At 42.2% G+C, this 13,755-nt stretch overlaps 1 protein-coding gene across 2 annotated transcripts in view; it reads right to left on the bottom strand.

The window, feature by feature from the left end:
* COG3 (component of oligomeric golgi complex 3) overlaps window positions 1-10,637 on the bottom strand; it is a 59,373-nt gene extending 48,736 nt beyond the window's left edge. Inside the window, exons 1-2 of one of the 2 annotated variants that reach the window (XM_007186825.3) lie at window positions 9,960-10,637; window positions 1,223-1,369 (exon numbers count right to left, since the gene is read on the bottom strand). In XM_007186825.3, the coding sequence (XP_007186887.2) occupies window positions 1,223-1,369; window positions 9,960-10,133 (321 nt within the window). In that variant the 5' untranslated portion in view covers window positions 10,134-10,637. The remainder of the gene's footprint in view (window positions 1-1,222; window positions 1,370-9,959) is intronic. The other variant, XM_057532510.1, reaches the window with a different exon arrangement.
* Window positions 10,638-13,755: the final 3,118 nt, after the last annotated feature.

Below are 13,755 nucleotides of genomic sequence, written 5' to 3'. Positions count from 1 at the left end.
GTTTCATGGAAGACAATTTTTCCATGGACCCGGTGGGGGGCAGGGGGGGATGGTTTCGGGATGATTCAAGTGCATTACATTTACTGTGCATTTTATTTCTATTACTATTACATTGTAACATATAATGCAATAATTATACAACTCACCATAATGCTGACAGGAGGCGGAGCTCAGGCGGTAACGCGAGCAATGGGGAGCAGCTGTAAATACAGACGAAGCTTCGCTCGCCCGCCGCTCACTTCCTGCTGTGCAGCCTGGTTCCTAACAGGTCACGGACCACTACCGGTCCGTGGCCCGGGGGTTGGGGACCCCTGACTTAGTGTATATGCAATTCAGCACATTTGCTTTATGTTTCACTTGGTAAATGCCTTAGCTTTGATTCTTCTTTTTCTTTAATTGAAGTATGGTTGATTTACAGTGTTGTGTTAGTTTCAGGTGCATGGCAAAGTGATTCAGTTTTATGTATGTGTGTGTGTATCTGTTCTTTTTCAGATTCTTTTCCCTTATAGGTCATTACAAAATATTGAGTATAGTTCTCTGTGCTGTACGGGAGGTCCTTCCTCAGTTTTGATTCTTAAGAGGACAGAAAGATGAGACAGAGGAAGCAGCAGAAGAAACTACTGTACATTTACGTTTATAGTTGGGAATAAGCAAAAACCAAGAGATTTCACATGCTAAATATCAGAAAAATAACTATAAGCGTTCGTCTAAAGAGCATATTGGGGTTTTTAAGAAAGAAATTACCTAGCAACAAGCAGTGAGGGGTGCCGCTGGGGGGTCTGCATGTGTGCATGTGTCCACGCACACGCATGTTGGGGGACACATTAACACACATACTGGGAGGAGGTCTAAAGGGCATAAAATATCAAAACCTTAATAAATATAATAGTCTATCCAAACTTGGAATAGCATATTTTTATCTGTACTGCAAATAAAACTGGGCAACAGGTTCATTTAAAACACTTAAGAAATAACCACAACTAACACAAAATCAAAATGTTCTAGAAAGAGACACAGCTTTGGGAAAGATCACTGGTGTCCTCCTTACTTGGTGCAAGTAATATATCCTTCTTTCTCCAGCCCCCCCCCCCAAAAAAAAAAAGATGTTCCAGAAAGACTTTATTTTAACTACAGTTTCAAATGTTCAGAACTTTTAATTAGGACCTCTGTCTTGAGACATTTAAAACAATCAAATATCCTTAGAAATAATGCTGCCATTCACCTGCTGTGCAGTTTCAATTCTTTCTTCTTCCATTTCTAAGGAGGTGAATCCCTTCAAGAGAATGTCTTCTGTCGATTCAGGCACTATTGAAGCCTGTGCAATGGGCAGCGACTGGGATGTTAAATTGCACAAGTCTTCAATTGGGAGCTTGAAAAAAAAAGAGCCACAAAGACATTCAAATAACTTGAAAATTCTCTAAACTTAACTCAACATTGGTATTCCATCTCAGGTGTTTTGAAACAGAAAGAAATGTTTTCTGTTAAATCATCTGATGTTAACAAGTGCCATATAATACTAACACTTATAACTAGGTTCTCTCTATATTAAATGCTGGTCTCAAAATATAAACATGACACCAATATCCAACCATTTGCAAAGTATGGTTTTTGAGTTACCTTGTGAAAACTGGTGGTGAATCTGTACTAAGCCACACACCTTTTCCTACTGGAACCTCTCGTGACCTAGCACCAGTCAAAGGCAAAACCTGCGCGCTGATGAAAGTAGCCGGCCCTCTCCATTATCAACACACAAGCCTCACCTCATTCATACGAACCAACAGAAAACAAATTGTACCCAAGAATCAACTACCAACAACTATATCCCCTTCTACTATTTCTACACTGCTGCCACACTTCACCCACATCTTCTTGCTGACAAATTCTGAAATTACAACTGAAAAGAAAGAATTTCAGAATTTCCCATCAGCTTCAGAAAAGCCTCACCTTGACGCCATCAGACCTACAATACTGTCTAGTTTGCCACTACTAAAGATATTACAGGTGTTGATTTACCTAGGGTCATACAGACAAGCTGTTTTTGGACCTAAAAGAAAGGGAGTGTGAATGCTGGGGAAGGTAAAAGGGTGGAATTATTTCGTTTCAATCCCAGTTTCTGCCCTTAAGGCACGACATCTAAGGTCCAGCAATAAAGGGCCTTAATCCAAGGCCTTAGGAAACTGCCTCCTGTCTATTTTTCTAGACAGAAATTTCAGCTGAAGACAGTATTTTCTCTTCAAAGCTAAAATAAAATAAGCTAGATGCAAAATGCACCATCATTAATTTAGAAATACAACCCTTTAAATATGGGGGGAGGGAATTCCCTGGCAGTCCAGTGGTTAGGAGTCAGCGCTTTCACTGCTGTGGGCCCAGGTTCGATCCCTGGTCTGGGAACTAAGATCCTGAGAGCAGCGCGGCATCAAAAAGAAAGAGAGAGACAGAAAAAGAGAGAGAGAGAAAGAGAGAGAAAAAGGAAGGAAGGAAGGAAGGAAGGGGGAGAGAGGGAGGGGGGAGAGAGAGAAAGAGGAAGGGAGGGAGGGAGGGAGGGAGGAAGGAAGGAAGGAAGGAGGGAAGAAAGGAGGGAAGGAAGGGAGTTTTGTACCTGGGTTCAAGCGGGGTTGCACCTCCGGGCACGGGAAAGCACATTACAGTACGGCCTGGTGTGAAACCTACTCCTGCTCACGTAATAAGCTGTGTTACAACGGGCAAATTACTTAATGCTTCTAAATCTCTATTTCTTCTCTGTAAAATAGGAATTACGTTATCTGTATCATGAGGCCATTGTGAAATGAAGAAAACACAGGTGTAAGAAAACAGGCCCCTTGGACCACTGGGAAGCTGCAGACAGAAAAAAAGTGTTCAGAAAGGTCCTCAATCTGCTTTCTCCCCACAGATGAGCCTGACTCAAGAGGAGCCAGGAGGGTCCTGGATGTACGGAGCTATGTCTTACTAAGGGCATCACTTGTTCAACATAAACTCTTCCTGAATGGTGACACAATCCCTGAACAGAAAAGGACTGTTGGGCAGGAAGAATTAAATTTCTGAAATCTGGCGAGAATCCGTCTTGACTCTAACGTGTCACCAGCAACTGTGTGCTGCCACCAGAGGTTCTGAGGACAGAGGAAGCCGAGCTGAGCTAAGTCTACCGGCTCATGCTCTGTGCAACCATTCCAGTTACCAACAACAGGCTGTCTCCTCGGAGACAATGCTACATGTATTTAGCATAATGCCTGCCATATAATAAACACAATCAACCGGAGCCGCTTCTATTTATCATATTATTATTATTCTTCCTACTTATTAGTAGTAACAAAGTAAATTTATTTCTTTTAATTTATTTATTTTTATTGAAGTATAGTTGATTTACAATGTTGTGTTAGTTTCTTGTGTACAGCAAAGTGATTCAGAAATATGTGTGTGTGTGTATATATATATATTCTTTTTCAGATTCTTTTCCATTATAGGTTATTACAAGATATGAATATAGTTCCCTGTGCTATACAGTAAATCCTTGTTGTTTATCTATTTTATATATAGTAGTTTGTACCTATTAATCCCAAACTCCTTATTTATCCCTCCCCCACTTTCCCCTTTGGTAACCATAAGTTTGTTTTCTATGTCTGTGACTCTGTTTCTGTTTTATAAATAAGTATTTGTACCACTTTTTAGATTCCACATATAAGTGATATCATATGATATTTCTCTTTCTCTGTCTGACTGACTTAGTATGATAATCTCTAGGTCCATCCATGTTGCTGCAAATGGCATTATTTTATTCTTTTCATGGCTGAGTAATATTCCATTGTATATATGTGCCACATCTTCTTTATCTATTCATCTGTCAATGGACACTTAGGTTGCTTCCATGTCTTGGCTATTGTAAATAGTGCTGCTCTGAACGCTGGGATGCATGTATCTTTTCAAAGTAGAGTTTTCTCCTGATACATGCCCAGGAGTGGGATTGTTGGATCAAATGGTAACTCTATTTTTAGTCTTTTAAGGAACCCCCATACTGTTTTGCATAGTGTCTGCACCAATTTACATTCCCATCAACAGTGTAGGAGGGTTCCCTTTTTACAGTAAGTAAATTTACAAATCAGAATCTATACTGCTTCTTGGGAACAGAATCGTCTAAGTTACCTTTACAAAATTATAGTTTATTAGTAGTAAAATTTAGTTATATATGAACAGATCATGACAAAATTCAAACACATAATTCTATCAGCACTGTTTACACAATACTTAAGGAGGAAAAGGGATACCTAAGGAGGAAAAGGGATACCTAGGGAGGAAAAGGGAGAGAGACATGGATCAGGTGCAGATTTGAAAAATATACCAGAAAGCACATGGAGGCTAAGCTAAAAGAATGCTAGACAGAGTGTTGCTTGCACCCAAATAAGAAAAAGACAAATAATCTACAAAATCAGGTTCTTGAAGCCATCAGAGAGTTGAGGTTCCAGAGTAACCAAGTAGCTTAAAATCTAGAAAAAGATGGGTATCTCCAGGCAGAGACAGAGTGAGAGCACGGGCTTACCGTGGCAGATTATGGAAAAATAGATGACAAATGCCACACAAGTAGGTAAGAATTAGGCTAAAATTTCTTTCAAATTACTAAATGCTAGAGGATGGGTGAGTACAGAATGCTTGGAAGTCACAGACACAAGGGGAGTTTGCACCCACTCACATGGTCTTCACAGACCTCCACCAGGTGCTCACGAGAAAGAATGAGGACTGGTGGTGCAGGCTTAGAAGAGGAGGGGCCTGGGGAAAGTGGGGCACAAAGCCCCATCCACACCCTTCTACCAGTGGAACAAAATCTTAAGACACTGAAAAAAGGGCAGCAAGCCCTATCAACCCTAGGGCACAGAGGAGAACACACTACAGCCGGGGAAAGGGAAAAGAAAACAACCACTACCCCTGGAGGAGAGGCAGGAAAGAACCCAAGACCCAGAATATCAGAGATCTCCTACTGCCGGAGGAGGGCAGAGTCAGTAAGAAACTCCACCCCTGAGTCCCAGGGGCAAAAGGCCTGCCTAAGACTGAGACTGGACACTGATGACAGAAAACGCCCACCTACCACCACCAGGCTATAGAGCGCCAGCAATGCTCTCCTGTGGGAGGGGCAAGAGCACAGACACCCCCTGAGACACAGGCGCACAGCACACCAAAAGCTGAGGGTTGAGAAGGAAGGTTAAGAAGACCCTGCAGCAGCCCAGCCCCAATGCTAGGCAAAAAGTAATGAAAGAGAAGTTTGAAGCCAGTGGTAAACTAAAGGCAACCAGAACAAAAACAAAACCCAAACCTAGCCCACTAACCCAAACCTCCGCACTAACGACCTAACAGAGTAAGTGTATTCATTTCCAGGCATTCACGCTATTTCCCTCATTCTCAAATGTCCTGAATACAATGTACAGTATTCGACCAAAAGTTACATTAAACAGCAAGGAAAAAAACCCAGCTCATTGTCAAGAAACGAAGCACTCAACAGAGCCAGACTCAAGAGATGATCTGGATATTGGAACTATAAAATAAGGAATTTAAAATAACTGCAACTAATATGTCAAAGGCTCTGGTATGAAATATAAATAAAATGAATGAACAGACGCAGAAGTTCAGCAGAAAAATAAAAACTATACATGTCCAACAGAAATGCTGGAAATAACCGTTACTGTAACAGATGAAAAATACCTGCAATAGACTCATCAGGACACTCAACACAGCTAAGGAACTTGAAGATAGGTCAATAAAAATCAGCCAAAATTAAACATAAAGAAGAAACAGAGTGGACAAATAAAAACTGAACACAACATCCAAGAACTGTGGGATGGTATCAAATGATCTAATATATGTGTAATCTGAATCTCAAAATAAGGAGAGAAAGAGAGAACAGGGTAGAAGAAATATTTAAAGAGATAACAGTTGAGAATTTTCCAAAAATAATGGAAGACACAAAGCTACAGTGCTGAACTCAGAAAATCCCAAGCAGAATGCACATGCATGTGTGCGTGAGCACACACACACACACACACACACACACCACCCCTAGACACATCACATTCAAACTCAGAAAGAAAATCAAAAGTCATAGAGAAAACCTTAAGGCAGTCAGAGAGAAAAAGATACATTATATACAGGGGAACAAAAATAAGAATTAAAGCAGACTTATCAGAAATCATGCAAATCAGGGGACTTCCCTGGTGGTCCAGTGGGTAAGACTCCGAGCTCCCAATGCAGGGGGCCTGGGTTTGATCCCTGGTCGGGGAACTAAATCCCACATGCATGCCGCAACTAAGAGTTCACATACCACAACCAAGAAGCCCGCATACCACAACTAAGACCTGGCACAGCCAAAATAAATAATTTTTTTTTTTTTAAAGCTGCTTTTTAAAAGCTTATGAGGGAGTTCCCTGGTGGTCTAGTGGTTAGGACTCGGCGCTTTCACTGCCATGGCCTGGGTTTAATTCCTGGTCAGAGAAATGAGATCCCGCAAGCCACGCAGCGTAGCCAGAATAAAAAAAAAAAAAAAATTTTAAATAAAAGCTTATGAGAAGATGCCCCCATTAGGTACATTTGCCCAGCTGTCTTCTTTTCTCAAAGCACCTGGAATAGAATGGCAAATCAAGAAGGGTGTGTTGCAGGGAGATCAGATTGGTCCTTTGTGACCACCTAGAGGGGTGGGATAGGGAGGGTGGGAGGGAGACGCAAGAGGGAGGGGATATGGGGATATATGTATACATATAGCTGATTCACTTTGTTCTACAGCAGAAACTAACACACCATTGTAAAGCAATTATACTCCAATGAAGATGTTTAAAAAATAAAATAAAATAAAATAAAATAAATGGTAGAACTGTTAAAAAAAAAAAAAAAGGGTGTGCTGGTGTCACAAACTTTCCTGTTCTGACTACTCTTTCACTCCTGAAGAGGAGATGCTGACCGAATGCCTCTGGCTTACTCGCACTGTCCTGGCTTCCAGATGGAGCAGACATTTACCACCAGAGAGAAGAGCACAGACCTAGGCTCCTGGTTGGTCCTGGATAGCTACTGTACAGCTTACACAAATGGGGACACTGACATATTAAATACTAATTACAATAAACTATCGAGCCTTGCCTGACCAGCTGAGCAGCTCCAGGAAAAAACAAGCAAATATACCTTTCTCTCCCAAACTTTACTTCTTGCACAGTTCTGGGTTGGAGAAAATCACTTTTGTAATCAACCTAATAAATTCATTCCCTAAATGAAACCTGATGTTACCTACTCTGGAGCAAATCATTGAAGAGGTATAGATGGAGTTTCAAAACCTTCCTCCAGGCACCTAACCTCTTCTTTTCTTACCTTTGGTCTGAGTGACACCTACAGAGTACCAGCTCAGGATCATAACATTCTAATCTATTCTTTTAAGGTAATAATCATTTGGGGAGAAAAGCACATCAATAATATAATACTGGCAGGTAGCTTGCTGTGTGCACTTTATATACTTGATTTAGTTCTCATAACTCCCTGTGAGGCAAGTACTATTATAATCCCCATTTTATAAAGAAGAAAACAGGCTCAGAGAAGTTAAGTATCATGTCTAAGGCCACACAAACTTCAGGAAAACAACAACTGTAACAGTAAATTACAGGTAAATTTCAGGATAAATTATCTCAGCATTTTATCGGGAATTACTAAACTCAGCAGAAAGAAAAAGGCCCTCACTACTAAAAAATTTGCCCTGGCCACAAGAAACCAGTCTACCTAATATTCTACTGCAAATTTTCTTATCTTAACACCAAATAAAAGGGTATATAAGACTAGTTCTCCTAAATAAAAAGGAAAGCTATAAACAGCTTCATGATATTTGCTGAGACTTAGCTGGCCTCTTGCTATTCAACTAACTTGCCCAGTTCCAGTTGTTCAGGATGTAATTTATCTCCTGAAAATTGTGAAACACTACAGAAAATCCTCTACAGGTTTTTATTTTGGTTGGACAAAATAAAAATTGAGGCATTCTTTCTCAGCGCCAGTGTTAAAAGAGTGGTAACAGGGATAAAAAATTCAATTCCCAAGTCTTCCCACCAGACATATAAAGGAAAAAGAGGGCTGTCAAAAGCTGAAGAGCAATGAGAAATTCCCCCTCAAAGATTCCAGGATGGGTAAATAACAGGCTGGTATTTCATTCTCACAGCAATCCAATGCCAAGGTTGCATGTACCAGAAGACCCTCACTGAACCCTTGAACTTGTCAAGCTCATCCCCTACCCAGGGCTTTGCAATGCTTTTTCCTCCAGCTGGAAGGTTATTTCTCTAGTCTTTGCAAGACCGGCTTCTTGTTTTCCATCATGAGTTCTCTCCTTAGGCGGTTACTTTCTTAGAAAGGCCTTCCCTCTTTATCTAAAAGGCCACACCTCATTCCTTGGTGTCATACCATCCTGTTTGATTTTCCTTATATCATGGACGACTGTCTGAATTTACCTTCTTTGTTCTTTTTCACATGCTCATAATCACCGTAATTATGTCAGCTCCATGAGGCTAGGGATCTTGTTTTTCTAATCTTTCCACCCCCCCATTCCTAGCCCCAGGTAGGCACGTAATATATGTTAAATGACTGCATGGGGCTAATGGTAGGTATTATGTTGCATAAATATCAAATAACGGGGTGAAAATGAAGAGATTCCATTTACTTCACTCCAAACCCTTTCCTTCATGCTCAGTGGGAATAATAATATTTTATGACCCAAGACATTGAAAACAAAATGGGTCACTTTTCTTACGGAATACATTCACCACAGGTACTGTGATGTCGAAGCATCCTGCTTTGGTGAGAGGCCAAATCAATTATAAACAGACTGAAATATTTATAGAGCAAACAACTTCGATTGCCCAGAGCATAAAAGACTCTGATAGCCATGCCAAAACAAATTTCCAACTGCTTCCTCATTTATTTCAAACACACTTCCTGCATAGAATCCTAGAGGTGGACAGAGAAACCCAAGAAAGAACACCTGTACTTTACGGCAGAGTGTGCAACGGCGCAAAGTGGCGAGAACTTTCAAACCAAAGTTCTTAACCGCTGAAGTGTGAGGGCAGAAAAAGTTTAAGTCTCTAAACTCAGTCTGCCTTTGGACACAACCGCGTAAAAAGAATGCTTCCAACATCAAAAGTAACCATCAGCGCTAATAAAATAATAACCGCCTAAACCTAGCCCTCAAAACTAGAAAAAGTTTGTCAAACATCTGACTACTCATAAAATGTACTTCTTGCTATTATAACTAATCGAATTGAATCACACAAGCAGTAATAGGGATAATATTCCAATGGCAATTAGGATTAAAAACGCTGACACTAAAACCGACAACCAGCATTATCTAATAATGTACTGATCCAGCTTTCAAATAAAAATTTTTATTGCTTTGCTATAAGTCAAATATAAATCGGATCTCCCACAACCCGCACTTGATCGAGAGCTCATTGCTCAATGTGCGATGAATGAAGCTGTCACCCGGGATCAACTTTGGTCTCCCCAAGTGCCCCTATGGAAAAAGGAAGCTGGGCTATTCATTAAGATGGTAAACAAATACCAACAGGAGGCTGTCCTGAAGCAAAGCACTTCGGGTTCAGTGCCTTCTCCTTCCGGGAGAGGGTGGGCAGCAGGATTATGCCTCGCTGACACCAGGGACACCGGGGCAAGATGCCCAGGGCAAGGCTCCTGGACAACCGCCCCACGCCGCAGGGGGCGGGCTTGGTGCCGGCGGCCAGCAGCCGCTGGACGCCCCCGCAGCCGTCCCCACGCCGGAGGGGAGAGTCGGCGGTCCGGGACAGCGTGAGGCCTGACAGCCCGGGAAGGTGAGGGGCCTCTCCCACCGGAGCCGACACTGTGATCGGGGAGGAGAGGAGAGACCCTGGACAGGGGTCTGCAAGGTCGGGGTCCGCCGGCGCGCCCGCGGAATAGCCCAGCCCAGCTCCCGCCCGTCACCTCACCTCGGCGGGCACGGGCAGGTCCTCGGCCGCCGCCTTCAACTCCAGCACCGAGTCCGTCTGCCGGTCGGTCAGCGGCGCCGTCGTGTCCAGTCTCCCATCCCAAAGAGCCAGCTTCTCCCGAGCGTCCCGCTCCGCCGCCGCCTCCGGCTGCAGTAGCAGCGCCGCCTCCGCCATCGCCGCCGCCCCAGCGGCCCGCAGCAGCAGCGGGGAGGTGGGAACCCCGACAGAGAGATGTCCGGGCCACTTCCGGGAGAGCCGGGGCTTCCAGCACGGCACCGGCGGCGGGGCGGGGCGGGGCGAGCCGGAATACCCTGACCCCGGAAACGCTTCCCCCCGCGTGGGCGGGCCTTAGGCCAGGACCGACGTGGCTTTAAACGGGGTACAAGTATTTCCGGTTGGGATGTAGACGGAGAGGGCGAAGGATATAGGCCTTAACGGAAATAGACATGCCCCTACCAGAAGTCCCTTCCTCAACATCAATAACTTTATTGTTAATGTTGTTACTGACAACTGTGCTCAGTGACCCTGCCGGTAGGGGCCTTCGTGAGCCCCGGCATCTACTGCTTCTTTCTGCTCACAGCCTGGTAGTCTGGGTTAGGTGTGTGGACTGATTTCCGTGTTGACATGTTGCCAGTTTTCACAACTTTTCCAACATCCAAAAATTCCGCTGTTAGAAACCTAATTTATGAAAACACATAAAAACTCAAAGATTTATGTATATCAGACATCATAAATAGTATCAAATAGCCACCTGAACGTCCAACATTGAAGAACTGGATCAATAATTCATGGCACAGACGTGTAATTGGAATACCGTTCTGCCATTTAAATCATGTCGTAGGGCTTCCCTGGTGGCGCAGTGGTTGAGAATCTGCCTGCCAATGCAGGGGACGCGGGTTCGAGCCCTGGTCTGGGAAGATCCCACACGCCGCGGAGCAACTCGGCCCGTGAGCCACAATTACTGAGCCTGCGCGTCTGGAGCCTGTGCTCGGCAACGAGAGGCCGCGATGGTGAGAGGCCCGCGCACCGCGATAAAGAGTGGACCCCGCACCGCTATGAAGAGTGGCCCCCGCTTGCCACAACTAGAGAAAGCCCTCGCACAGAAACGAAGACCCAACACAGCCATACATACATACATACATACATACATAAATAAAAAGAATGTAAGCAGACAAGAATAGCATTAAAAAAAAAAAAGGCCTTGAACGCCATGATGGGCACCAAGGACTTTTAAAAATAAATAAATAAATAAATAAATAAATCATGTTGTAGCTTTCAGCAACAAAATAAATAATGATTGTATTGGGTCATAACCTGTAGAATAGAATAAATACCCATGAGTCCATACTGATATAAATAAATGACTGAATAAATAAATAGGGGAGAAGAGACAACTCCACCTTACTGAAGAATTCCAATCAATAAATGTAGAAAGAATGAGGGGAAAGAAATCATTAAGGATACTACAGTAATGATTATAGCAGGCAAAATCTAAGGATGGATGCTAAAATTAGTGGGTGAAAGTCTGAGGAGAAACAGAAATTTGCATGGTATCTCTCCAAGATATTTATTAATGGGGGGGGGAGGGGAGGGTGGCTGTTAACTTTACAGTGGAGAAACCTGGAAGACATCCCCCCTTAACCAAATGATCAAGGTCAACATCATCACCATGAAACTCCTCATATGATACATCAAGAACACAATATTTCTTTTGTGATATTCTTGCCAGAAATGCAAAACCACATTCTAATTATGAGAAAACATCAAACAAATTCAAATTGATGGACATCCTACAAAACAATTCACCAGTACTCTTCAAAAGTGTCAAAGTCAAAAAAAAAAAAAAGTGTCGAAGTCATAAAAGATGAGGAAAGACCGAGAAAATGTTACATTTTGGGGATGAGGGAGACATGACAAGTAGATGCAATGTGGGAGCCTGGATTGGATCTTGGGACAGAAAAGGGAGTACCATAGAATAAAATATAGATATCCAAATAAGGTCTACAGTTTAGACGATAGTAGTGTACCAAAGTTAATTTCCCAGTTTTGATTGTTGTACATGATATAGTTATGTAAGATGATAACATAAGGGGAAGCTGGATGAAGGGCACATCTGAATTCTGTAATACTTTTACAGCTTTTCTAAAGTCTAAAATTATCTCAAAGTCAAGAGTTAAAATCCTCATGTTGTAGAAATTATTTATCTCCTTGGAGAAATGATATAATTAAGAAGAATGAAACAGTGTATCATCTACTGACCAAAGGAAACAATTCCAAAATATTCACAGATTGTTAGAATTACTACTAATTCTTTTCATTTTTTTTCAATGAGTTTTGCATCTAAGCATAAGGGTGTTTGTTTGTTTGTTTGAATCAGTATACCTAAAACACTTTCTCCTTTTCAGGCCAGGCTGATTCCAAAAATCTCAGAAATAAAGTTTATCCTGTTGAGTTTTGTGATAATTCTTCACCAAACATCATACTTCAATGGCCAAATATAAGCATCTTCTCTCACAAATGTGCTTCTACTGCAGATTTTCCTAAACCTATAATCATGCTACTTTCTAATAAACATTATGTTTAATTCCTTAAAATATTTTTACCAACTGGTGATTCATGATGCTAAAGGGATGCAGTGCAGGTCATGGTACTCACAGAAAAGATTTGGGACAAGGCTGAATGTCTAATCAGCTGCTGTGAGGACAAATGAGGGGAGAGAAGGGTAGATATTCAACACAATGATGCCTGGACTACTCCTGAATTGAAGAACTGGAGCTAAGAGAGGACAGCAAAGGTCCAGCAGTCGCCAGCTGGCCCTGCAGGGTGAGGGAGAGACAAGAGCAATGAAACAGTAACTGCAGTGTTCGTGGGGTGTTTTCATTGCAGAACGCTAGCATAGAAGTATATACATTTAAACAATGTACTGGTTGCTCAAAATACAGTGGAAAGTGTAGTATACAATATGCTGAACTCTGCTTCTGACTCTAGGGCCCTTTTCTGTATGGACAAATATTATCTAGTGTGCCCCATCCCCAGAAGAAGTACAAATTTCCTACAATGGATCCACTTTTATACTCTGTATTACAAGTCAAATTTCTTCCAGCTGGTGATTAGCTTATTCCCAGAAGCACTAGATGTCATGACAAATACAACTGCAGCTTTAATTTTCTACTGTCATTTTTTTTTTGACCGCACCTCACGGCTTGCAGGATTCTCAGTTCCCCGACCAGGGATTGAACCCAGGTCACGGTGGTGAAAGCGCCAAAGTCTAACCACTAGACTACCAGAGAACTAATTTCCTCTACTGTAATTTTTAACAATATTATTTATTTGATTCAAGTATTGATAAGTGTTCCCATAAAAATGTTCAAGTTGATATAGTAAACACTCATATAGCATCTATCTGTACATATGCATGTACATATAAAGCACACATGTATTCATATCATGTGTGCATGAAAGAGAGAGAGAGGGAAATGAGAAGACAGGATTGCATAGGCTATCTCGGGAAAAGGACAAAGATGAGGTCAGAGGAGTCTCATCCCCAAGTGATCAAGGTCCCATATCACAGTAGATGACATTTTGTTTGTAAGGTGTTATTCAGATTTCCCTTTTGATCTCTTTTTTTTTTTAATTTATTTTATTTATTTATTTTGGCTGTGTTGGGTCTTCGTTTCTGTGCGAGGGCTTTCTCTAGTTGCGGCAAGTGGGGACCACTCTTCATCGCGATGCGCGGGCCTCTCACTATCGCGGCCTCTCTTGTTGCGGAGCACAGGCTCTAGAGCGCAGGCTCAGT

Source organism: Balaenoptera acutorostrata, chromosome 18, assembly GCF_949987535.1.
Source record: "Balaenoptera acutorostrata chromosome 18, mBalAcu1.1, whole genome shotgun sequence".
Taxonomy (NCBI): domain Eukaryota; kingdom Metazoa; phylum Chordata; class Mammalia; order Artiodactyla; family Balaenopteridae; genus Balaenoptera; species Balaenoptera acutorostrata.
Note: the sequence above shows the minus strand (reverse complement) of the source record. Positions and strands in the feature narration are given on the sequence as shown.